The sequence below is a fragment of the Opisthocomus hoazin genome, chromosome 11 (genome assembly GCF_030867145.1).
Source record: "Opisthocomus hoazin isolate bOpiHoa1 chromosome 11, bOpiHoa1.hap1, whole genome shotgun sequence".
Lineage (NCBI taxonomy): Eukaryota > Metazoa > Chordata > Aves > Opisthocomiformes > Opisthocomidae > Opisthocomus > Opisthocomus hoazin.
Genome location: NC_134424.1, coordinates 22,690,601 through 22,717,127, shown reverse-complemented (window position 1 = coordinate 22,717,127; position 26,527 = coordinate 22,690,601). Strand labels below are relative to the sequence as shown.

The 26,527-nt window shown below is 43.1% G+C and overlaps 2 protein-coding genes across 7 annotated transcripts in view; one reads left to right on the top strand and one right to left on the bottom strand.

The window, feature by feature from the left end:
• The window catches only part of BARX1 (BARX homeobox 1), a 62,852-nt gene that overhangs the window by 14,358 nt on the left and 21,967 nt on the right, over window positions 1-26,527 (top strand). Inside the window, exons 3-9 of one of the 5 annotated variants that reach the window (XR_012765249.1) lie at window positions 1,139-1,369; window positions 2,417-3,045; window positions 9,601-10,122; window positions 10,919-11,108; window positions 11,269-11,366; window positions 12,143-12,444; window positions 13,671-14,533. The gene's annotated coding sequence lies outside the window, so the exon portion shown is untranslated. Of the gene's footprint in view, window positions 1-1,138; window positions 1,370-2,416; window positions 3,046-9,600; window positions 10,123-10,918; window positions 11,109-11,268; window positions 11,367-12,142; window positions 12,445-13,670; window positions 24,757-24,953; window positions 25,488-26,527 lie in introns of those variants that run through there. The other 4 variants (XM_075432786.1, XM_075432789.1, XM_075432788.1 and 1 more) reach the window with 4 other exon arrangements.
• PTPDC1 (protein tyrosine phosphatase domain containing 1) lies at window positions 96-24,875 on the bottom strand. Of its 2 annotated transcripts, XM_075432783.1 has the most exons (10): window positions 24,819-24,875; window positions 11,716-11,808; window positions 8,852-9,023; window positions 7,981-8,061; window positions 7,640-7,758; window positions 6,731-6,868; window positions 4,837-6,044; window positions 3,898-4,083; window positions 1,673-1,783; window positions 96-911 (listed from the first exon to the last, which is right to left on the bottom strand). In XM_075432783.1, the coding sequence occupies exons 2-10, from the start codon at window positions 11,798-11,800 to the stop codon at window positions 795-797; spliced, it is 2,217 nt and encodes a 738-aa protein (XP_075288898.1). In that variant the 5' UTR covers window positions 11,801-11,808; window positions 24,819-24,875; the 3' UTR covers window positions 96-794. The 2 variants fall into 2 exon arrangements, with proteins under 2 accessions (XP_075288898.1, XP_009939250.2); XM_009940948.2 differs by lacking the exons at window positions 11,716-11,808; window positions 24,819-24,875 and adding an exon at window positions 9,589-9,802.

Below are 26,527 nucleotides of genomic sequence, written 5' to 3'. Positions count from 1 at the left end.
TAAGGTTTGATAGTTCTCTCACTTAACATAAGATCTATAACAGTTTAGCTAATAAGGTAACATTTTACTTTTATTCAAAGCACTTAAAATGCCACAATCAATTTTCTGTTAAAAACACTTTAAAGCTTTCTTAGCCAAAAAAGTCTAAATTAAGGCCTTGAAAACTTAATACTCAATACACTTAATGTATTTCTCTACTGCAACACCTGCTAGAAACACAGTGGTGACGATTATCTGAGAGATCTGGAGGGAAAAATTACCTGCTGTCAATAGCAGACCTTAAGATCTGTTCATTACTACTCTCAGCCTTATTCTAAAATTTCTAAAAGGAAAAGGAGTTTAATAAGTTCAGTCAATATTTATTTTCTGCAAAGTAAAATCAAATAACATTAACGTAAACATACGTGATACGTAAATATTAACTCAATCCGTTAAACCTTTGTGTACCATGGCACTGAACTTATGGCAATGGGGTAACCTGAAAATAACGCTGCTTGCCAGTGACAGACGTCTCTAAATCAGTAAATATGTTTGAAAACCAGAGAACAGCTCAATATAAAAGCAGAGTACCTGCAACCAAATGCTACCGTACGGTCACACAGGAGCTGCTCTTTAGAACCATGTAGATGCAACAATTGTCACCAAAACTCCCTCTGAAAAAATAAAATGCTTTGTTAACGACGACTGCTACCTAAAGTCAGGTAAATCATGCCAGATAGCACAAAATACAGTAGCTGGAAAATGCAAAGTAATTTGGTAGGCCCATCGAATTCTTCGGCATAGCTGTGCAGAAGTCAAGAGGGATTCTCTGCTCCTTCCTTAAGCCTTTTTCTTTTTTCTTCCAGTGTTTGCTTAAATACTTTTTTCAGGGTATCGTAAACATACGGTCCATTTTCTGAATCGAAGCTCGTCTAACAAAAGGGAGAAATGTAAATTCAGTTGTTAAATAGATGTCATACAGCAAAATGCTAATCTAAAAAAGAATAGTTTTAAGATGTATCAAAGAAAGTATGTGTTTCATGATGGAGCACTTAACGCCGAGCATTTTCAATTTTATGCTGACTAGACATTAGAACAAACCAGTAGAAGGAGAAATGTCACTACCGTTCTAACGGGCGACACGTCTGTAAATTTACAGGAGGTTCGGAAGCAGCGTGATGAACGTTCTGCTCAAGTAACTTCACCTGCTGCAACTCAGAAAGCAGCTCTGAGCTCAGCCTGCCACTGCCAGTAAATGACTCCAGGAGCAGAAGTGACTTACACACATCCTATGTGAAGGGCCCAAAACATAACTGAATCGCAGTGTCAGTTCAGAAAATGGTTTAATCTGATGGAAAGACTCCAAGTAGTAGAGAATCTAAAGCCTTTGGTAAGCCTAATTGTTCTCACCACTTAAAAACTGATCTTTTCCCTCATTTGAAGAAGTCCATGAGTTGGCTATGATCCAGAAAGAGAAAAATGAGACGAAAGGATTAAGGCTGTAGTGACAGCATCTGATGTTGTGGAGAATATGTCCTACCCTTTGCGTAGGCTGGTTATTATAAAATGGAAGCATGAGTACGCTAAGTGTGAAGGAATTACTGTAACTTTTCTCGCAGAGGCCTGCTCTGTTGATTCACCCTTCACGATTTAAAACAAATAAATACGATGTCATGGGCAAACGGTTACTTGCCTGAGTGAAAGCTTTAATAGCGCGAGCAAGTAAGGCCTCCTCCACATCAGCTGGCAGCATTTGCAAGTTCACCACACAGTGCAAAATACAAAGGATAGTCTGACACTGTTCCTGGTGGGCAAAAGGAACAGCAGCTCATTAGAAGAAACATTTTCAAGAAAAGCATTTAACTTTCAGGTTCTGTTAATTGCTGTTGAAATGTCAGACTGTGCCTTCCTGTACTGAAACCTTCAGGTGTAGGAGTTGGGGAGGGAATTTTCAGAAGCCTAAGGAGCCTCTGCATGATTATTTCAGTCATGATGGGAGAAACTCTTCTCTTGTAGTGTACCACAAACTGCTCTGGAAATTTCTAGGAGGTCAGGCACGCATCTGGAGCCGCCTTTTTCGAGGTCCCCTACACGAAGAGTAGCATTCATGTAAATTGACATAGAAAAAGCGAGATTTGATCTTTTCAGCCCCATGTGCTATGTATGTTTAATCATAGCATAGCATAGCATCATTAAGGTTGGGAAAGACCTCTGAGATCATCAAGTCCAACCATCACTCCAACACCCCCATGCCTGCTAAACCATGTCCTGAAGTGCCACAGCCACATGGTTTTTGAACCCCTCCAGGGATGGGGACTCCACCACTGCCCTGGGCAGTCTGGTCCAGTGCTTGACCTTTCAGTAAAGAAATTGTTCCTAATATCCAATCTAAACCTCTCCTGATGCAACTTGAGGCCATTTAGTGCTCTTTCCCCAGCTAACACAGGATGATCTGCATCTCTCTCCATCCCGCCAAGTCTCCTTCTCCATTAAAGGAAGGCTGCAGAAAGACACCTGGGCAGCGCTAGCAAGGATGCACAAATGGAGCAACAGCACCTTTGCGGCCGCTAGTTCCCTTCCCGTTTCCAAGGGAGACAGATTTCCAGACTGGCAGGTCACGGACAGCGAAAATTAAACAAGAACTTTCAAGATTTCTGGGAAGAGCAGCTAACTACGCACCAGTACACACAGGGGGCTGACTGGCTGGGGAGCAGGCTGGCAGGAAAGCACCCGAGTGTCCCAGTGCGTGAGGAACAAGAGCTGGCAACGGGCCCCTGCTGCAGAGGCAGCGGAGAGCATCCTGGGCTGCTTTCGACAGAGAGCTGCCAGCGGGCCAAGGGAGGGGACACATCTGGAATGCGGGGTCCAGCTCTGGGCTCCTTGGTACCAGGACGACACCGACATGCTAGAGTAAATCCAGCAAGTGGCCACAAAGACAAGGGAGGGACTGGAGCATCTGTCATACAAGCAAGCTGCTCTGCTTTGGGCAGGGAGGTTGGTCTAGAAGATATCCAGAGGTCCCTGCCAACTCAACTATTCTGGGATTCTGAAATAATACAGGATAAGGTAAGACAAATTAACATTTTTATATTAAAAAACCCACCATCATTATTATTCCTTTCACATTCACTTATAACAGGTGTGAAACAGTTATTTTTTAATTTAATACAAATTGAAAGTTAAAACTCTGATAGAGTGGAAGGATGCTTCAGGAAAAACCATAACGTTTTTAGATGAGCTTGGGAATTCTGAATGTCATGTTATGAAGGTGGTGACTGCACATAAAGTTCTGACCACCCATTGATTAGAAGCTGTATTCTTGGATATCTGGAGGCTGTTAAAAGGGACCCTGTTTTCTTCATGAATACTTTGGAAACAAAGAATTAGGAAATGAATTTGTGTAATTAAGAGATGGAGACTAGAGAATTTTCTGACTTATGTAGAGGAATTTGGCCTGGCTTTCAATTCCTGGAACTGGCAAATTCTTCCTGTTCCTCACCCCAGCTCTTCCAAAGCTGATGGATTAAGATGTTTGCACAGCAAATACTACAACCATTAAGCACAGCTGCCAGATGTGGCATTAATGAAAGCCATACATCGAGTCACAGAGAAAAAGTTTCTCGTTGTTGCCTCTGGATCTCAAACTGCAGAATTTGCAGGGAAATATGCTGAAGTTGAGCTTCTGCTGCAGGGTGTTCAAAGACAGTATCTGGTATTTTTCTTATAATGCTCGTTGTCACAGCATTGATTACAACTCATACTATTCAATACCAAAATAATCCTCACTTTGATTTTTAAAGAGATTGAAATTGCCTTTTAAAAGCACAATCCCCTTGCCTAAAGACCATAAATGGTTTAACACACATTAACAAAACGTACTTGGCAGTTAAAGAATGAACTGATACATATAATATCTACCTTTCTGAGTAAGTAAAGTGCATCCTGTGACTCTGTGCAATTCTTTGCCAGCATGTCAACATCATCTTTGGATACGATAGGTTCTTTCAGCTGCTCTATCCAGGACCACATCAAGCTACAGAGGATAAAAGGATCTCTCTCGGTACAGATTTTATCCCAGGCTCCGTCTCGAGAATTCAGTTCTTTCTTAAAAAAACAAACAAAACTGAAAATGCATCATCCATTTACTTTTGCTAACATTCTGTGTTAACTAACTCTCTTTGATTGTAGCAGTACTTGGCTGCTTACGTTCCCACAAAAAAAAGAAGACTTAACAGTTACAAAATATATTTCTGTTTTTTTCCAAAGCATCAACATTAATCAGCAGTAATTCAAATGATTCCTTAAAACAGAAGGATGCCATAAACAGTGCATCTCAGAACCTCCCAGTTATCTACTGGAATACATAAACCAGCTTTGGATTCCAACTTCAAAGCAAATGTTGCTAGGAGGATTTGGTTTTGAGGGCAAGCAGTTAAGTTTCTACTAAATTCTTCTACTTTTAGACACAGAATCCTCTGATTAGTTCTGAAAAAGCACTGATGAAAATAACAGCACAGCTCTACTTTAAAATCTGTAGGACTTTTATGCTACCAGCAGCCAAGCCACAACCACAGATGACTGCATCAATTTTCATTAGTTTGTGAAACGAACGAAATGAATACAACCAGAAACAATGTTCTCACCTCCTGCTAGAGACCAAAATTTGTAGGAGCATTTGGCTGGCTTTTGAGAGAACTGGCCCATAACTGACAAATACAATCACTTACTGCACCGCAGGACAAACTGGTGCCCCAACGTGCCATTTCAAAGCTCACGGTGGCATTTTTGCCATTCTAGGAATTAACCTAGGTGAAATGTGCAGAGCAGCCCATAACATCGAATCAAGTTAAAAATTACCTGCCACATTTCTACCTTCTGCTTCACTTCATCCTCTCCCAGAAATTCATTTATATCTGCAAGTGCTTTTGCTGCCAAAACTCTTCGGGCTTCCAAACTTAATTCTGACTGCAGAACAATGTGTGGAATTGCCTCTGACACATCTTTGCTGCCTTGGCTTTCGTACCCAATGGAAAAGTTCACTTTAGAAGAAGAAGAAGAATCAGAGTCCTCGGAGACATAGACTCTTCTGCTATACATATTAGTCTTGTGGTCTTTTCTATGACTAATCTCATGGGTAAAGTTATGCTTTAGCGTTCCAGGTTCCCTGGTGTTGTGGATAGACGCTAGACCTGAAGAAAAGGTTCTGCTGCGTTGTACTTCTTTGGTAGAGTTCCTCCTGTGATAAAGTGCAGATCCATCTTTTTGTCCATCCAAATTAAATTTACCTTGACTCCAGAACATACATGTATTACGCACTAATGCTTCTTTGTTTAAATCCAACTGTGGCTTTTGTTCGCCTGTGGCGGAACACTCCTCGCCACTGGTCTGCTTAAGTTTGTTGCACACTAGTATCTGAGCAGGCACCGTCCATGCGGTTTCTCCTTGGTCTAAGAGAAACTCAGTCCTCCTTAAATCTGACTCACTATAGCTTAGACGCCTTCTCAGATGAGTAAGAGGCTGAAGGCATTCGACATTCCTTCTTTTCCAGAGAGGATCGCATTCATGTCCCAGGGAGAAAAGCGAATCCTGGGTCTCGAAAGTGGAGGAGTGGGTGTGGGAGGAGTCGGACATGTCACTGTCCTGCCTTGCGAGTTCTCTGTCTAGCTGTGTGGACACCAGCTGAGAAAAGGTCTTCGCAATTTCGGCTGAGAGATCTGGTACATCCAACAATTCTGCCTCTATCACTTGTCTGTTTTCAGCCAAGTCTAGCAACAATTTGCACACCAGATGAATAAGTTTTGGCACGTGTTTGAGATGCCTGCTTTCATAACCATGGAGCAGATGTCTCTGACGGGTCAGGTACTGGGACAGTGTCACTGTGTGTGCCTTGGGCTCGCAGCACGCAAACACATTTCTCAGAGGAACCAAAAACTGAGTGAATTCTCGGATGCATAATAACTGCCCTCTAGTCTGAATAGAATTAGGCCTTTTTGCTCTGACAAAAAGAATCGCTTGATCAGCACTCATTCTTGTTGCAAAAACTAAGTAGCAAGCTATCAGAACACCTGGAAAATATAAAACCAAGCATTAGCTGAAGAACTATTGGACTAAAACAAATATTCAGTGGAACTATAGGATAAAAATTAATATAGGTAGAGGCTTTCTGCCCTCTATTACGAGGCTGTTCCCTAAGCATAGCTGCATTTGTTGGACCACAAGACAGTGAACCCATTCTCCCTATGCTTCCAGTGAGAGCTAGTTTCTCACCACAGCATCTCTGGGAGCTCCATCATTTGTCACCACAGGAGCAATGGTGGCTTCCACAGGAAGGACATGGGCAAAAAGGTCTTGAAAGGGACAGAGGTGAGTGAAATTTTACCCCCTCCACCAAATCTACCTGATCGAATGACGAGTGGCAGGTTTGTAAGCACATAACAAATACTGGAAAATGAAAGTGCGCTGGGTGCATCTTTCCCATCGAAAAGAAGCTGTCCTGTTTGAGTGTAACAGGGAATTATTATACAGACCCAAAAATTTTCTAACCTTACAGGTTACTGTTTTAATATACAAAAACTGATCTCCTCCGGCCATTCAGATAATTTTCACGCATTTGTTCAGCATTTTTAACCATTTTATAGATTTACATCTTGCAATGATATAGGATCTAAACAAATGATGAATAATTTATAACCAGAGACTGTTTTACATTTTTAGAAAACCAAGTCTGTTGATCTTGCAGTAGAGCACCTACCTGTCCGGCCAAGCCCAGCGTGACAGTGAACAGCTACCCTCCCTTCCTGCAGCGCAAAAGCCATGACTTTTACCATATCAAGTATAGTGGTGAGAGATGCCACTCCATAATCCTTCCATCCAAAATTATAAAAATAAACTAAAATAAAAAGAGAAAGAGTTATTTTCTGTCGTACCGAATGTGAAAATTTCGGTACTACATGCAGAGAGATGACTAATAATAAACGATAGTACTAAAATTGCATAATGGATCTCAGAATCTGACTAGGTATTGTTTGCAGGAGATTATTTTCCCATTTCAGAGTACGCTTGCTATTGAAATTTGATAAATACATGAAGCTGGCAAAGATTTGTCAAACTAAAGTTCAGCTAGAATGTAAAAGGTATAACAAAACCGAGTGATTCATACAAAAATTACTGAGCTATGTATAGGTAGAGGGTAATTTCTTCTCTTTAGAAATAAAAGCACTTCTTCCATTAAAAGCTGTTTCTTACAGAGAGGCACTTTTTCTCATCTCACCATAATATGAAAATACAAAAATACTGTCAAGGCAAACATCCTCAAATAAAAAACCTTTTATAGTCTAGATAAGAAAACATGAATAGTACCAGAATTTGAAACACCATTGATGTTTTATATATTTGGGAAGTCAGAAGAAGAATTTAACTAGCTGTTGGCCTTTCTCTATTCTAAACACCTGACTAGAAAGCCTCCATCTCCCTCTACATATATACGATCTTCCATAAGCTGTTATTCACTCTTGATGGTATTCGCCAAGTTTCATGTTTACATCCCATTTTGTGCAACATTTCTTACATAGCTGCTTTTAATGCACAAGAATTGAAGTAAAAATAACTTTAAGTGCCAAAATCAATAATTAATGAGGAACAGCAGCAGGAGTGAACTTACTTCCAGCCTCCATGAAAGCTTCAGGAAGGTAGGTGAAGCCGCTTTCTTGTTCCAGTGGACTCCCACAGCTCGCATGCTCCCCAGGACGCTGAAGGTTAATTATGGTTTTTATGCCACATCTTAAGGAAGGAATAGATGAGTCAGAGTATTATATGCAGCCAAAATCTCATTATCCCATATTTTCCAAAACACACATCTATTCTTAGTGGAGAATAAATCTTTACCTGTATATTGTTAAAATGAAAGGATCTTTATCAACAATCCAAATCTATGTTGAAAAACAAAATGGGTCAGGAGTTCTGTTAGTAATACCTCCAAGAAATAATGACTAAATTTGTTACCTTTCAAACTGTTCAATAATGTTGTACTTCTCAATTAACTCTGTTGAGGGTCGAGCCATAGCCAGTATGTTATCCGTTACCCTGAGAGATTAGAAAAGTAGACAGCAATGTTGTTATTAATAATTTCCTGGGTATGAATCTACCCAAATAAGAATACTATGCTATTTTCAAGAAAGACCTGGCTGATTAACTAGAAATGATTTTTCAAAACACTCTACAATCATCTGGTGTCAGTGATAAACCCTGTGAAGCTGATACAGCCATGATGTATTGAAAGACCATTACTGGAACTATTCAAATGCCAGGGCAATGAACATATTTAAAAAATCCTTTGAACAGAAATCTGGACTTGGATGTCTGTTTGGCCCTTTAAGGTTTGTATGCTTCTGAATAGCATTTGCCATTACAAAAGAAAATCAGTACGAGTGAAAGGATGCATTTCATGTGACTATTACTGCATATGAATGTTTTTGAACACATACCTTATATTATTTCATCTTCAGTACATGTTTTTACTTTTAAATTCTATTATGAGCACATTTTAATCCATGTGCCTTTTAACCTTAGCAAGAACTATCTATAACCCAGAACTGGGTTTTTTGTAATTCATGAGAGAGGGGTTTTTAATTCCTTTGGATCTGAACAAAACATATCATAAGTAAACAGAAGTCTTCCATCATCTTTACTGGGCAACGTACAATGGCCACTGTGGTTTACTTTTAAGTAGTAATTCTGAATCAAGCTATCGTTACACTTAACTTAGTAGTACCTGATTTAAAAAAAAAACCCACATTATTTTACTTTGAATTCTGTATTTTGATAAATGCAATGGATGCAGTTACATTTAGCAAGAGTAAATGCCGCTTATTACCAGGAGGAGTAGAGCCCTTTAACGGCTTGCTCCTGGTCACTCCATCGCGCTGGGTTTTCATACTTGCAGGCACGGCCACCGCATGCCATTGAGCACTGCATGTGACCAGGAATGACATGGCGAAGGCGCTCCCCGACCTTCGTGTATTTTGCTGTCGGACGCCTCGAACTTCCTAGAGCACAGGCAAAACCAGATTCAGCAAGGAAGCTCATAAATTCATCTCCACCTTAAAAGTATTGCTTCGACCGTAAATTGATGAAGTTACAAGCAGCATAAACATAGGGAATATACATTTTAGACTCATTTTTCGACACAGATTTAAAGTAAGGTTTCTGAGAGAAAAAAACATTGCTTTATTTCCTGCAGAAGTTGTTTCTTCTCACAGTAACTTTGGTTTTTCTGGTGAAGTTGGAGCTGTGTGATATCCTTCGCAACAGAAAAAAAATGTCACGGTCCTCTTCCACCTGCAATCGAAAACACTTAGCCACGTACTTGGCGTATGTGTGAACGTGTGCTTCTGTTTGATCTGTTCTCTGTAACTGAGTTGTTAGAGTGAAAAGCATATACTAATCCTTGAGTAAGGAATCAATGAACAAAATATAAAATGCAGGAAAAAAGATTTAACCCCCAGTATTTTATGCTTATATATAAAATACAGTTAACAGAACAAAAGTACACTAATTTAATCCCAAGAAAATACCCAGAACCACCAACTGTCTTAATGAAAAGTACTTTACTTTTTTTCTCAGGAAAAGTTGCATCCAGCTCCTCTGGGCTCAGAGACGACACCGCAACCATAACCCGGTGAGTCGATGATGAGAGCACCTCGACAACCGAGCTCCGGCGCCTCTGGATCATGCGAAGAAGGGGATCGGAGGAAGAATGCCTCCGACCCTGGAAAAAGCTGCTAAAAATACTCACTGCCGAGCGCCTTCGGGGTGAAGCCTGCATGACTGACCCGCCCCAGCGACCGTCCGGGAGGGCTGCCGGGGATGCACTGGTAGGAAGTCCCAGCTGCTCAGCGCTGGAGTTGCGGAGAGCAGTGCATCCCTCGGTAGGCTCCGGCAGCTAGTCAGCACGGGGGGCTGCGCGCTCTCCATAGCAACGAGCAGTGCAGGCGCTGCCGCCAGCCATCCTCGGGGCTGTGCGACGCTACGCGGGTTGAGCCCCTTCGGGACAAACTGTTCCGCTGCTCGATGAAAATAGTTGCGCTTCAAGCAGATAATTTTGAAAACGGACCAGGAACAACCAAAACATTCTCCATAAACAATGTGAGTATTTAGTTAGTTGTAAATAATGTGCCTTCAGAACTCGGCAAGATGCAAAAGAACAATCCAAATGTAGTTGGAGGCTCTGCTTCCCGAGAAATCTGCAAGCACATTGTACTCCCCCATCTCTTGCTTTAACATTCCACAGCCACCTCTCCTCCTCCACTCAGTTGCTCCAAAATGCATCATTAGCTCTGTAATGATTGGGAATAGTGTTCCTACTGGAACGGTTCGGTACGTGATGAATCGCCGACTGTTCACTCTGGACCATTCATATCTTCTAACAAAACACAATTTGTTCTTCCAAACAAAAGGCTTGGGTTTTTTTCAGGGCACGGCTTTTTTTATTAAGCAAAGCTGTGAGCCCTACAGACCGTGGGGAGGAGGAGATGTATCAGTTGAGCGCTTTAGGCTTTTGAAGGTAGGTATTAGGTGGCAAATTGCCTCCCACTTTGCCTCCAGTGTGCTGAGAAGGAGAATGAGCTGGCCAGCAAGACTGCAACGCTCTCAAAAGCACAAAATTCTCATGGAGAACAGGCTACAGCGATGCCAGAAAACCTCCGTCATCCCACTGTCTGTGCATTAGACTGCGCATTAAAGAGAAAGACCGGGGAAATCAAGAAAACACGCCGTAACTTTGTTCAACGTGCAAATTAATCCCATTGCATTTTCCTACATACCATCTCCAGTATGTGTTTCTTTTTGTACTACAAAACCAGTAACTCTTACAGCGGAATTTGCAGAAGAGAAAGCTCTCTTCTGATAAAAAAATCATCAGGCAAAAATCTGTTTCTTCTAGGTACTGAACAGGAACGGAGTGACCGAACGTTGAGTACCGCACCCCAGCACTTCGGGAGACGTGGCAAGGTTTGCTGCAGATACCAGGCCCGAAACATCAGTAGCGACGTCGTATGAGAGAAGGAAAAACCTTACAGCTGATTCTGTTCGCTGTTGTCTCAAAACTCTGACAGTAGAGCTGATATTAAGAGGTGAGGAAATACTTAAATGGGCTTTTACTTTGGGGGCTGGGTGGAAGAGAAAGGAGATGCAAAAGGCTCTTTCAAGTGCTACCTATATCCAGGAAACATGAAAAATGTCTTACAATTAATTATATTGCTTTCTTATATTTAATTCTTTTTCTCTTCCCAGAAACCTGTCTTCAGTACATATCAAATCATAGCGGAGCCAGAAATGAGCAAGATAAAATGCTGCACATCAGTATCTTCCTACTGAATCTAGCAGGAGTTGTAAGTACTCACCCAAAACAGTACGAAAGAATAACATCCCATAACAGATTAAATACTTTATTAAAGAGTGTTTTTGCTGAAGGTGTTTGTATTTTCAGAGAGGCAGACAGTTTCTGAACACAAAAATCACATGGTTTATTCAGTTAAGAGTCCTGACAATATGAAGTTACAGAAAAGCTCAACATAGTAACACATCATGGTGATGACAAAGCAACGCAGTCTGGTTTTGTTACAGACATTTTGTGTTTATAATTTGGGGATAATATATCTGGGGTTTTCTATAGAAATGGGTTGTTCTGGAATTTCTCTAAGTGCTTTTTATGGACAGCATATCAAAGAAAATTATTACCTGAACTCATATTTGCAAGATACAGACTGCTCTCTAGCAACGAAGAATACGGTAGTTCATTTTGCAGCAGAACTCCTGCAGCCATTGCAGTACCTGTTGAAACAGCAATATGCTCGCTGAAAATCTACAACAAAAGCTCAAAAATGCAAAATATATCATGCTGAGTACCTGACACCCGATTACAGAATCGTCCAAGGCTTAAGATTTGGGCAGTCAGACTTGGACTGTACTTTGTTTTTAGTGTGCAGTCGTCATAAAATTCAACAGCTTCACTGTCTGTCCTAGCAATTAAAAGCTTCATCAGTTGTGTTTCTAGCTCTGGAGTTTGGCTGGCTGTGTGCTTTCTAAGCGTGTGCTTTATATGGATAGGAGCCACTCAACTACAAGCATTTAATGTAATGCCATCTCCATTTTCTCAAATTCTTAGAAGTACACATATGACCAGAGATCTTGAACTGAAACCTGACAAGGGGCCGTTTCAGCACAGCTTTCGGTATCACAATGGCAGCATGACTTCCAGATCACACCGTTCAGAATTGCAGTTGCTACTGGTGAAGCAGACTGTCCCCAAGTTACTATGCCTCCCCTGCGCTCTTCACTCCTCGCTTTCAGTCTGCTGCCAAGTCTGAAGTCGCAGATATTAAGCTTTCCCTCTAACAAGAAAACTGAACACAAGAGTCTGAGCAGAAAACAGTTCTTCTCGTGCTTCAAAGTATTTTCTAATACAAGGTAAGTCCTGCTCTGAAAACCTTATATGTGACAAACAGAAATATGAAGGAAAGCTGTAAATGTGAACATAATTATCACTCACTGTGATGTTTAAATGAACCATTTACATGGATCTCGAGTGGAAATTCTTAACCAAGTATAAGATTACCATTCTGTGTCTCTTATCTCGATAGGAAAATAGTTGCAAGCAATTTTTTTTATACCAAACTAAGTATGTCTCTGCTGCATGTGTAACTATTGAAACTTTTCTAAATAGACAAACCTTAGGTCCCAAATTCTGCAAAACCAGGATTAGGATTCAGCAGCATAAACAGTGTTTTCAAAGACAGATTTGCCAAGAACTGTGGGGATTCTGTGGCGTAACAGTCCTGTGCTGCGTTCAGGTGTGGTGTGAACTGCTCGCTGTTTGCTACCCACCTTTTATCTGTAATTCTGCATAATTGTAAATATTTAAAGAGATTCAAATAGAATTTCATCCATTCAGATATTACATCATCTACCACATACTTGAATGAACTGAAATCATTCTTCCAACAATGCTCATGGACTTTATTCCACCTCACAGTCACCTAGTACAGCTCTGTCCTTTTCAAGATGCTTAAAGGTGGGAACAAAATACACATACACATTGATAACTCCTTAACACTGCTGTTCCTGTCACCTTGGAAGGAGGAGAATTACATCTGCCTGTGAAAGCCAAAAGGCCTTTTGAAACTTCAGTGATGCTCAGAAATGCATTGCGAATGTAAATATATTAAGATGAATCTTAATAAAGATTAAAGAGTATCTGGAGCGTTTTCTGCTCAGCTACTCGACCATCTGATGCTGCACTTTTAAAAAGTCATTCCCTTCATAAATAGACAGGAATACTTGCATATAATGGCATTCTCTTTGGAGAAGCTCCAAAACCCCCATTTTTTTTCCAGTGGGGTTTGCAATCAGTAAAGGGATGGCTTTCATGATCAGAGGAAACTTTGTAGCTAAAGAAATAATTTTATTTTATCCCCAGAAATTCTTTTTAGAGTTAATAGTTGAATTAACAAAAATTGTCGGTTTCTATTTTTCGCAAAGTCTGAAAAAGATGTCTCAACATATGAGCAGCAGAATGACCACCAGTATGACTATTTAGTTCTCCTATTTCCTTGTACTCAAGTGTTAGAAAAAATGAGATATCAGAGATATCATCCAAAACTATTCCTTTTTTTTTTTTTTTTTTTACAAAGCAGAATTCAGGCCGACAAGGACTCTTTACTGAATAGGGAAGAGATGGAGATTAATGCAGATGATAATATAGCTATAGTATTACAAAAAACTAGCAAGATTGTTCTAAACGGCGGAGGTAAGCAATGTATGTATCTGAGTAACAAATTAGACCTCCCTCAATTTTATTTCAGACGATGTACCACATCCGTATTTCCTCTTCTGTATAACCAGGCAGTTCCAACGGACTTAAATACTTTTGTCTGCGTGCCTTTCAGTTTGCTAAAACTGCTTCCCGACAGGTGTTTTAAATTCCACGGTGTGATCAATGTGAGCGATTCCCTTGTATTTATTTCTGAAAATAAGTTAGGTAAGACTGTGAGAAATCACTTTACAGAGGTGTACTGCACCCCCTCAAACAGATGCTCTCCTTTGGGACAGGTAGTGCCATTTCAGTGCTGAAGTTCCTAGCGAGGGGCATTACGTTCCTGCACAGATAAAAAGAGCGTTAAAAGTAAAAATAGTGCTGGGGTAGCAGAAACAACTCTCTCCTGATTCTTCTATGTACCAGATATTGCTAGTTTTTAAACAGTCCTCTTGATAGATGCTGGAGAAAAAAAAAACCAAGCCCCGAGTGTTATTCCAGGTCATGGCCCTCATTAGCTTTCCGAGGGAAGAGAGTCGGCAGCCACGGCACCACCTTAATCAGATCCGCTCCGTCATCTCTGACATGCATCCCTATTGCCATGACAGCAAAGCAGCTGGCCTTATAATCCCTGCTTCCCAATGCAAGAAACGGAACGGTGGCTCAGGCGATGTTCCGTCTCTTTACGTTTTAACACAGGAAGTAAGGTCATTAAGTGTGCGTAACGACCCCGCTAACGAGACCAAAACATAGAAAAAATAATGTCCGTGTTGCTGGCTGACTGAAGTATACGGCAGGACCACAGTGCCCCAGGGAAGAAGGGTCTCCTGAAATCAGGATGCACCATCGGATGCCCAGCACTAAGGGGGCTATTTCAGGAGGTCCCCCCAGGTGTGGATTTTAGACTTGTTTTGATATCTGTACGTATTTTTGAAGGGGGGGCGGGGGGGGGGGGGTCACTTTTGAGCAGACCAACTTCCAACAGAAAGCATATAACATTTTTTATTCCTGTTGGCTGCACTGGTTCGCTTGTTGCATTTGGTAACGTGACAGCTCTGAAGTCCTACTTGCTGCTTCATACAGGCAGAGAGGTGACTTTCTTGCAGAGGAAACGGTACAGGCACGCTGCGCTATCGCAGGTGAGATCACTCCGTGCTTCCGCTTTCTTTTAAGGAGTGAAGCAGCCTCTTGTCCACGTCCATTTCCTCTGGAATAACAGAACTTCTCTTTGTAAAGTTACCGGTTGAGCAGTGACGTGCCATGCAGCAAGCAGGACAACTGGGAGACCAGGGACACGCCACGCAGGTTCCGCAGCTCCCTGGTGGGCAGGCGTACAGGGGCAGAGCGTGACGGAGGCACACCTCGCTGGCTCACACCCAAACCAGCAGCTGGCTTCCGTGTCACTCCGCCTCGCAACAAGCCTTTTTAGTATTTCAGGATCTGGAAGTTAGCGGCTTCCAGTCACTGGGCTGAATTTTTGCTCCAGAATTAAATGAGAGAAAGGAACAACGCCTCATGGTTTAGCAGCCAGAAAACAATTCTATAGCCAAAAAGATGATGAGACAAGACGATGCTGGTCTCACTCTACCGTAGCAATTAACATAGTTATTTAATAGATGCAATTACTATCTTTTACTTCAGACCACGTTTTGAAAACAGAGAGAAGAGCTTGCATTCCCGACTGGCAGGACTCCAGCTGCAGCAGTTCGGCTGCCAGCACGACAGTGATCCCGTTGCAAAGCTCCCCACTGCATTTCTGTGGAACTACCTACTAAGAGTGAGGTCCCATCTCTCCAGATGCGCGTGGATTTGGTAATCAAGAATAGGACAGCAGGCCACACATTTCACAAGATTATGTTCGTGTATTAACATGAAAAATTCTTGGATAAGCTTTCAATTTTAAAATCTCAGTGTACAAGAAAAGTTATTTTAAACCTCAAATATATTCATACAATACAGGCAAATGCTGATGCTTATGCCCATCACATAAAATTTTCAGGTTATTTTTACTATTTTTACTGTCTTCTAAAGTGGTTTTGGGTTGTCATGTGTAAGTAACTACCCAGTAGCCAAATTTTTAAAGGAACGCAGTTGACTACAGACGTAGTAGGCAGGGGCCGTGTTATCTTAGTACCTAAGCACTCGGGTAACACCTCTAAAATTTACTCCGTGGCCTGATTCTACAGGTGCTTTATCTTCCTGAGAAACTTTGCTTTTGTGAGCAGTCCCACAGAATTCAACAGGGTCTTTGTCTGAACATAAGATCATATGGGACAAGGTTTCATTGCCAAAACGCAAAGTTCTGCAGCCTGCACTAAGATGTGTTAGGCAGATAAGTAAAGACAACTTAGGTAACTCAGACTGAGCAAAAATATGATAGCGTAAGGAGGACTGTTTATGTTTAATGAAGTGGTGTAGAGCTACTGAATCATAACTTGGTCTTTAAATTCAGGTTTTAAATCTGATGTTTTAAGATAGGCAGATCATGAGAGTTTCTAACAGAAGAATCTTGTAAATTTGCTGAGACATTTTGGCACTTCTACAGGAAGCACTGGTAAATGAAATCATGTTTTAAATTACAACAGACTACCTAATTTTAACACTGCCAGCAATAACAAAGCATTTATTCCTAACGTTTTGTAAAAATTGCAGATAACTGGTTTTTGTTAAACTGGATTATTACGAACAATGAAACAAACTGCAAAGGTGGTTGTGGCAATGTATGTATCAGTAAAGAAGCTGGCTGACAGTAGGTACTTCACAAATACTTCAGCTACAACAAAAGCCTCGAGGGCAGTCTTAGCATTGAGCGCACATATTTCAATAGGCACACACCTCAATTCCCTAGGCTCATTTGGAATTTCAAATATTTACTACCTGTGAGCAAACACCAAAACATTTGAAAAAGAAACTAAAGATGTAGGTATAGGACAGAGAAAAGATAATAATTTAAACAATTTTTTGTATAGTTTAGTTATATGTAATTTACACAGCAGAACAATACTATAGCTGCTGTAAAACTCCAGTGATTTCACTGGGACCACAATGAGAACTGATGTGCTATTTCCATATATGTTTTTTCCCCTTTGGGAAAAAAATATTCACCATCTGTTTTAGTAAATGGTGAATGTCATTTAATCATTAAGTTTGATATTTTACAAAGGACTATAACCGCTTTCACGCAGAAAAGAGACAAAAGAATACAATTCATTAGAAGATTATGTAGGTGTTGGTCTTGTGATTCAGTATTTGCTGTTTATAGATTATTTTTTTTTGGCATAAATAGGAAAAAACTGCAAGCTAAACTGACGGACAGGTCTCCCAATTGATTCACGTTATTTAAGTCACGCCAGATCTCTGTGGTAGTGTTAATGCAATAGTTAACAGAAGTTATCTTAAACTACCTTGAACAGGCTGGCAGCCAGTAATTGCTATTAAGAATTATGAAGAAGATGGTGTAAAAATGAATATATTAACTGTTCTACAAACAAAACGGGTGACTCAGATACTCTTGATCATGCATATCATGTTTACTAAGAGACTATCGACTTGTAAGACTGACTACATACAGAAGAATGAAATACTGTCAGTAACACATTTTAACAGCATTTGGAAGTGGAAAAGTTTAAAAATTAACTCTGCAAGTTGGGGGAATTCTTTTTAAATCTCATATAGTCAAAAGCATAGTAAATTTACATGAGTTTTAATAGAGTTTCAGTAATTTCAAGGGAACTCCTTACCTGTTACCCTGCAAAAAGAATGCGTGATTGTCGATCCCTTCATTGCTGCAGTATCAACAAGAAGTAGGATGTTATGGGGAATTCACATTTTACAGAAGAGAAGCTGAATGATGTCCCCACGGTATCTCCTGTACTTAATTGGATTCATGATGGTAATCTGGGAGGAGCCAGTAACTATCTTTTCTTGATTTAGGACTGTACCAGGAGTGCCTTACGGACTATCCAGATAATCATCCCATAAACTGCTTTCGGAGTCTACCTAGATTTTAAAGGGATTGAGGCAAACGGGCCACACCAACCTGATGTTGTAATAACTGAATCTTCCATCTCTTTTTTTCTGTTCACCTCATTTTCCTATTATCAGCCACAAGGAAATATATATACATATGTGCGTGTGTGTCTACATGCATCAGACAACTAAGCACGAAGCTATAGAGATAATTTTGTGAAGTGACATTAATCAGGGATAAACTGATCCATTAATTATGGAACGCCATGAAAAGAAATTTGATATAAATGTTTCATCGTTATCTGTGGTTACACCCTGAACAAAGCATTTTTTTTTCTCACCCAATAAAAAATACCACTGAGGTATTTACATTGAGTGTAAATTAACTGCATTAAAAGTAATACCTCAAAACAATAACAAAAACAAGTTCATCTGAAGGCAAAGGATGTAATCTACTAGAAACCACAGCAAAGACTTTGTTGGTTTAACTGAATACTAGATAAAGTAATAAAACAAGCTAAACAAAATAGGACACAATATCCTATTCTATCTTACTAAATCAATTTCAACCACTAAATATTACCTGACAAAAAAAAGGCTTTCATCTATTTCTATCACTCCCCTGCACGTCTTATTAAAAAATCCGAAGCATTAATTAAGTGCTACTCACTGCTCCCCATTAAAAATGCCTCCCATTTAGTTAGAAATAAAATATTTGTGCAAGCTTCTGTAGATAGGATATGTGTATTACTTAAACAAGCAAGGAGAGCAAGCTGCAGGAGACAACTCAAGGCTGATGCAACAATTTTATTAATTCCAAAAACATCATCTCCGCTAAACACCTGCCTTAATTTGGCAAATAGAGAGAGATGGAGCATATAATGACTGTTTTGTTCATTTTCAGAAGTAATTTTGCAGTCAGGCTTCACTTTTTTTTTTCCGCTGTATACTGCTAGTAAAAGTCAAAATGAAGAATCTGACTGCTTTTCTACAGAAAAATTCATTTACTGAGAGCAGCGACAAAATTAACAAAGTAGTCCTTAAAATTACACATCTAGATTCTTACTAATCTTGCAGGAACAAAAAAAAATTCACATGCGTGAACTAAACTGCATCCAGTCATTTTAGTAAGCCGCAAACATCATTTATATATACATGTACAGACGTTTGTGCAAAAAAAAATCCTTAAATAAAAATGAGGCTTCAAGAGATTTGTAGGTAATTCTGGAAACCTCAAGGTACCTCAAAACCTGAACAGATTGTGGAGCCTAAAACCCTACACTGCACGGCTTTAGCACGTTGGTAGAAGTTTCAGTCCCAAAGGTGCCAAAGGCCCGCGGCCTCGCCAGCCCACCAGTGGAACCGGAGGGCTCAAAACCCCCCGAAGCACTGGTCCCAGTGGGTTCCAGTGTGACCAGGACCGGTGACCAGCCCCGCTGCCTCCAGCAGCCCGGCTCAGCACCAGGCTGTAAGCACATGGGACGACCCGTTCACTCAGGAACTTGGGAGAGCGAGCAGACCCCAAGCAGCAACCGCTGCTTGAGAGAACTGGCAGAACGTGGCGTGGAGTTCCCAGGAGTTACAGACCTGCAGTGGGAGCCTGTATTTAGCACCATGGAAAACACAGGGCAGAAAGAACCGGAGGTCAGCTCGCCCAACATCCTGCTTGAGGCAGGGCTGGCTCCCGCCTCAGACCCCGCACGGACAGACGCCCCGTCTGAAGACCCCTGCACACAGGTAACGCTCCCCGCGAGCGGCATCGCTTCTCGGTCTCATCACGCGTTGGTCACGGTTGTTGTAAGTGGCTCTAGAAATTACAGCCTCAGAATTCTGAGCAAAGGGACACACATATTTTTCAAGAATCGGCACACACACACAAAAAAAAGTGTTAAACAAATGGAGCATCTGGTAAAACGTTTTGTAGGAGGAAATGGAGGAAGTTAGCATTTTTTTTTAGTTGACTAAAGAACAAAGTGCAGCTTTGGATAATTAAGAGAGATTAATTAAATGAAATTCTTAATATAAGCATACTCTTTTGGGGTAGGTTCTAAAGGCTCACATTTGAGAAGCCATCACCAACATACGCAGTGATTATTTTCATACGGATAATACCGTAACGCTTTTTCCTATTTGATTCCAGAGGGGGGCTAATTCTTGGATGGTTTGGATGCTCGGTGCAACAGCCCGTTGCTTCGCTGCACCAGTCTGTGGGCGTCAGGTTTGCTGGGTTGCCCCTTACATCTCTTCCTACGTTTGTACTCTTCAGTACTAACAGCAGTTTGTTCAGCTGAAGAACTAATTTTTTTCTAGTGACCTGCAAAGTGAAGCTAGCTCCAGGTGCCAAATATGTTTGTTCAACCAGGCTATGTCATCATCTTTTTGTCAAGACAAGGCTTTGCGGTAACTGAGGATGACTTTTTGGGGGAGCTGACAATTAGGTTGAAATAATTTGCCATTTCCAAGGAAAGAATACGCAGAGTAGGTGGGATGCCAGTGACTAAACTAATAATCTTTATCTCTCGAGGCTTGGCATCTTCCTGTTTATACAAAATGAAGAATCCCAAATCCTCTGGAAAATTCTATTGAACTATGACTGCTGTTTAAAGATACTACCAAGCTTTTTAGGTAAGTAGAACAGGATCGCTAGGCTTCTGGCAGCTTATTTTTCTGGCACTGCATGGGCTGCCTCATGGCTACTTTACAGCGGACTTAGCAAATCCACCTGTCCCGTGACCCTAGGTACTAATTTATCAGATTAGGCAGGTCTGTATTGTCTATATAAACTGTCTATATTGTCTCATCATGAGCTGGATGCAATTAAAATGTTTGACCGTTGCTTAGACTGCACTGTTTTCATTAGTACATAGACAGAAGCAACACATCAAATTATCCTAAAACGTAAAGTCTGCTAAAACCTAATTTACTTGAAGATTAATTTTAGTTTAGTACAAACTACATATTTAGATTCCTAGCTGGCTTTCGACATTGCCACCTTCACCTTTTGCTTTTTGCTCTTCTCGTTCTTTGGATAATAAAAATCAACGGATGTTCCTTTATTTTCAGCTTGCACTGAAACACTGCAGGGAATGCTTTAGTTTTGTGCAAATTTAAAACTATCAAGTTTTATTACAGACTTTTTGTAAGTTTTGCTTTTAGAATTTTTTTATGTATATATGTTTTTGTCCCTTAAGCACAACTGCAGTACCACTGCAAACCAATCATAAAAGCGGGGTCGAAGCCTATCTTTGGTAGACCTCGACAACACCAGCGGTGTTACAACTGTGAGATAAATATACGTGTTGAGATGCTTAACGAGACCCCAGAGCAGCAGCCCACCTGTGATCCCTGTCCTCTTTCACCATATGTACTTCTGACAGTCCCTCTTCTCCTGCTTGCTCCACTGTTCGTTAAAATTGCCAATAAAGGATACAACGGAAATGTAGCAAAATGCTAGGCAGAGTAAGTGTAATAGCATGCAGATTTCAATTCAAAAGACAGTTCTAAAACTGAAGAATTGTATCAAGTATCACAGGTCATTCAATGCACTTGCAATGCAACAGTGACTGCAAGCCTAGGAAAATTGTCCAGAACCTCTTTTCAGCCACAGAGGCTTTAGAATGAAAGAAAAATCGCAACTGAAACTAGCTAGATACAAAAAGGAAAGGAGAGGTGTCCCAGAGCTACAACCACCACCTCTAGCTCTGCTCTGTGAGACAGCTCATTTTCTAAATACCTGACACAGCGGTATCCACGTGGCTCCAAACCCCTCATCCAGTAATGGTCTGCCTTGGGTTGGTAGCTCTGCCTTTGAAATAGCTGGCAAATGGCAGGATCTCAGAAAACAGAGAAATTAGGACGCAGTCCTTCTTTCCTAAATTTTAGAACTTCTGAGGAGCTATCATATATTAAGCCAATTTGTGATGACCTTTGCAAAAGCACTGTTAAATGTATGCATAGTTTCTACGAAACACTGGACCTGCTGTGGGAATGAAGAGCAGCTGTCGAGTTTATGCACAATAAAACTTAACTGCTCAAAAGTGGCAGGCTAGGTAAAGAGGAAATGTTAGGAAAATTAAGTAGATCTAAGGTAGCCAGTCCTTCTAGCATCTTATCCTGTGCTTTTTGCTAAGAGACAAAATGGTCAAGCTGTGTAACACAGGGAACTGTTTGAGTGAAGGACCAAGGAGGCCAAAGGAATTTAATAGTAAGCAGCCAGAGATCAAGAGGTGGAGGTAGCTGTATGTCCCTCATGTTCCTCTGACAGGATTAAGCCCAGGAAATACTCCAGGGTGGGAAGAAAACTGAGGAAATAGGTGTATTTTTACATATTTTTCTAATTTACAACATTAACAAGCTACCCAAAATAAGGACTAAAAACGTTTACAAATTTCTGGGGGGTTGTTTTTTTTTTTTTTTAAACAACCACAGAATACAAGGTAGGAAGTCATTTGGGTTTTCTGTCAAATATTTGCTTACGCAATTCTGGAGTCTGAACCTTGTTTCACAAAGAAACAGCAAATCTGCGCTTAGGAAATGTGCGTGAAGGAGCAGGGGCCATCGCCGTGCCACGGTGCCTCCCGCAGCCGGCCACAGCTCGGAAGAGCACGGGGGCTCCCGCAGAGCCCCAGCAACCTCCCTCCAACCGAGGGGAATTCAGCCAACTGCTGCAAAACCGGCAGGCAGCCTTTAACGGGAAAGGGCTGATGCTGTTTTGTTGTGTCCTTGTTTTAAGGAGTTACAGTGTTAATTACCCGTACGGGTGAGCTGGCTGAGCAGTTCGAGGCCGGCAGTCAGCAGCAGCAGCCCTCAGCTGAGCAGAGAAACCGAGTCGCCTGGTGAAGTAAACGAGAACCTTGTTTGAAGAGGCTCATTTCAACTAGGCAAGTACATCTTTAACTCTTGAACTATACACTAGCAGGAAGACAAATTAAACTAAGCCAGCACAAACTATACTCTCCATTCAGAAAAGCGGGAATACAGTGCCAGAAGCTGGGAATGTATTTGCTGGATAGTACTGAAAGGTACAGGCAATCTGGCACCGTATCTAAGCACCTGCAATCCACTTTTTTATAGTATTTGTAGCACATTCCTTCCCAGCAACTAGTTTCATCCACCTCAAATTTCACAATTTCTGCTCGTGACTCATTTGTAAATTTGCTACTACTGTAAAAAAAAAAAATCATAATAGTATCATTGGATTTATGAGGAAGTAACGTATTTACTCAAAGATGTGGAAGAAACACCATTCAGATCGGTTTATGCTGCCACCCAAGCCAGCACATAATAAGAGGGGATTACACTGCTAATTATATCTCTGAGGGGATATTCTCACAGCGCCTGGCCCTGAAGACTGTCTCTCCCTGACTGAGTCCGTCCTCTCGGGCTCACACATGAGGCTCTGTGGATGGTTTACATGAACTGCTGGTGAAAACAGGAAACGGAAAAATGCTTTCAAGCAATACATAATCGCAAACGCTTACTTTGGGCATATTGTTTTGGGGTTAATTACTCCACAGATGCGGTGCTTTGTTTTACTGATGGAGGTGCAGTGGATTGAGAACTGGCTGAATGGCAGAGCTCAGAGGGTTGTCATCATCGGGGCAGAGTCTCGTTGGAGGCCTGTAACTAGTGGTGGCCCTCAGGGGTCAGTACTGGGCCCAGCCTTATTCAACTTCTTCATCAGTGACCTGGATGAAGAGTCAGAATGTATCCTCAGCAAGTTTGCTGATGACACCAAACTGGGAGGTGTGGTAGATACACCAGAAGGCTGTGCTGCCATTCAGCGTGACCTGGACAGGCTGGAGAGTTGGGCAGGGAGGAACCTGATGAGGTTCAACAAGGGCAAGTGCAGGGTCCTGCACCTGGGGAGGAACAACCCCAGGCACCAGTACAGGCTGGGGCTGACCTGCTGGAGAGCAGCTCTGCAGAGAGGGACCTGGGTGTGCTGGTGGACAACAGGTTAACCATGAGCCAGCAGTGTGCCCTGGTTGCCAAGAAGGCCAATGGCATCCTGGGGTGCATGGGGTTCTCCTCCCCCTCTGCTCTGCCCTGGTGAGGCCCCATCTGCAGTGCTGCGTCCAGTTCTGGGCTCCCCAGTTCAAGAAAGATGAGGAGCTACTGGAGAGAGTCCAGCGGAGGGCTACAAGGATGGTGAGTGGACTGGAGCATCTCTCCTATGAGGAGAGGCTGAGGGAGCTGGGCTTGTTTACCCTGAGGAAGAGAAGGCTGAGAGGGGACCTTAGAAATGCCCACAAATATCTGCAGGGTGGGTGTCAGGAGGATGGGGCCAGACTCTTTCCAGTGGTGCCCAGCGACAGGACAAGGGGCAATGGGCACAAACTGGAGCAGAGGAAGCTCCAGCTGAACCCGAGGAAGAACTTCTTCCCTCTGAGGGTGACGGAGCCCTGGCCCAGGCTGCCCAGGGAGGCTGTGGAGTCTCCTTCTCTGGAGATATTCCAGCCCCGCCTGGATGCGGTGCTGTGCAGCCTGCTCTGGGTGACCCTGCTTGGGCAGGGGGTTGGGCTGGGTGACCCACAGAGGTCCCTGCCAACCCCGACCATTCTGTGATTCTGTGACTCTGTAATCTATCAGCTCATCTCCTTTCGGCGATCTGCCCGCCAAGAAGCACAGTTACAGTCCGTCGGCAAAACAACAGCCACATCTACAAACCGCTGCCCTGCCCAAGGCAGGATGCGTGCGGGGTGAGGCGTGCGGGGCGAGGCACACGTCTGCCCTTCCCCGCCCCGACGGACCGAGCCGCCTTTGCCCAGGGTGACCAAGCGATGGGCAACCGCTGCCACGGCCTGCTATCGCCGACAGAAACCCGCGCTTCCCCCCCGCCCCGACAGGCTGCGGCGGGCGGGGAGGGCCGGGCTCCCTCACGGCTCCCGCCCGTGCGGTCTCCGCGAGAGGGAAATGGCCGCTGCCCCACGGCGGGGGGCTGCGCCGCGCTGCCATGGCGACGGGGGCGGGCCCCGGGGCGGCGGGGAAGGCAGGGGGTGAGCGGGCGGGGGGGCGCGCCTCTGGAGCGGGGACGCGGCGGGGGGGGCACCGAACCCACCTGGCTCCCGCCGAGCCCTCAGGCCGCCGCTCCGCCGCCCGCACCGGGGAAGGCGGCGCCGGCGGCGGGCGCATGCGCGGCTGAGGGGGCGCGGGCTGAGGGGGAGCGCGCTGGGGGGGGGGGTGGGTGGCGCGGCTCGGGCCTCAGCCGCCGGTCCTGGCCCCTCCGCCGCCCCGAGCCGAGCGGGCAGGGCAGAGGTCTCCTGTCCCGGCTCTCCCGGCTCCCAGGAGGTGCGGCCGCGCCCGTCATGGCGGAGACTGCCCGTTGTTCGTGTTCTTCCACATCGTGAGGGGCTGAGGGGGGGTCGGCGGCCCCCGCGGCCTCCACCGGGGCGGGAGCCGGGCCTGAGGCCTCCTGCGGCTGCCGCGCAGAGCAGCAGGGAATAAATTTCCTCCCAGGGCGCCGTGTTTTTAGCGTCATCGGGAGTCGTTGGGTCTGCTCAGACGTTAAAAGCCTGGGGGCTTAAACGAAAATCTTCAGAAGACTTTTTCTTACCCAGCAGGTGAACTGTGCCTGCGGCTGAGGGCGTTGGTGGCGCCGGCCCCCCGAAAGGCCGCTGCGCCCGCCGCCCGCTCCGGTGGGTGCGATGGCTCTCACAGCCTGGTTCCACGTCTGCTTTGAGAGGCTCTGTTCAAGGGTGGGTTTTAGCGTTTTTAACAGGCTTAAAAGGTACTTTTTTTTTTTTTTATTACTTTAATACTGGAGTTGATTAGGCAGTTCCTGGTTAAAGGAGTTAATAGGAGCTGGAAATTTTTGTGGCACATTGGTGTGCTGGGCAGAAATATCTGTCCAGTGGGTGGTGAGCGTGGTTGCGAAGGGAGTGTCCTGGTAACACGCTGTGAAGCCGAGTTGTGGGTTTTGAAATACTTGGCAGATTTCTGGCAGCGTTATGTGCCTGCCTCGTTAGCCACGTTAGTACGTCCGCTCGTAGAATTTCTGTCTCTATGGTACATCACATAAACTACAAGAACACTAGCAGTAGTAAACATTACTTTTTTATGTTTATGTATTTTTAACTTAAGTTTTTTAAAGGTTAAACCAGATTTGGGAACTCAGTGGAAATGCTGACGAGACCTCTGTTGCTCCTTTTCTTTCTACTAAGCTAAAGGAGCTGTCAGCGTAGGAGACGCAGGGCTTGCTGCGTCAAACACGTCCGTCCTGTTAGTGCGCAAGTGTTTTAAACGTGTCTGTTTTTTTGACAGCGTTAGCATACCGCATTTCCTGCAATAACTGTGATTTCTAAACAAGAAAAAAAGTCTGTGTGACCCTTACCTCTGGCTCCGTCCAAAAGACTCGCATGCAGTTTCCCTCCCCGTGTCTACCTGTCAGAAACTGTTGCTGAAGTTTACAAGTTTCGTTTTTTAAATTAACTACAGGACACACAGTGAGTGTTCAGGCCCACTGAGTGTGATTTGTGCCTGTGCCATCGGTTAGAATTCTCATATGTTTAGGGCTTGCTGGCTCAGGGCTGGAATGCTGAGTATGGCTGTGAGCACGCCATGTGAGATCTGTTCCCAAAATTTGTGTTTATCATTATGTAATTACATGAATAAACAAACTTCCTGCCCGCTTCAGAAAGAATTTGTAAAGGTCATAGAATTCGTACAAGAAAGCGTAAAGTTTTCTTTGCTTTGTTGTAAAGATACAACCACAGAGGCGTACCACACTTTTTGAAAATGGACGCTGGCTTTGCTCCTGTTCTGCCTGAA

Bases quoted from the DNA above. Each gene is read 5' to 3' on its own strand.
- PTPDC1 (XM_009940948.2), bottom strand. From the start codon at position 9,802: ATGCAGGCTTCACCCCGAAGGCGCTCGGCAGTGAGTATTTTTAGCAGC. The intron at 9,024-9,588 runs GTAAAGTACTTT...CCTGTGCTCTAG, and splicing joins AACTTTTCCTGAGAAAAAAA to GAAGTTCGAGGCGTCCGACA. The intron at 8,062-8,851 runs GTAATAAGCGGC...CTAATCTCTCAG, and splicing joins AAAGGGCTCTACTCCTCCTG to GGTAACGGATAACATACTGG.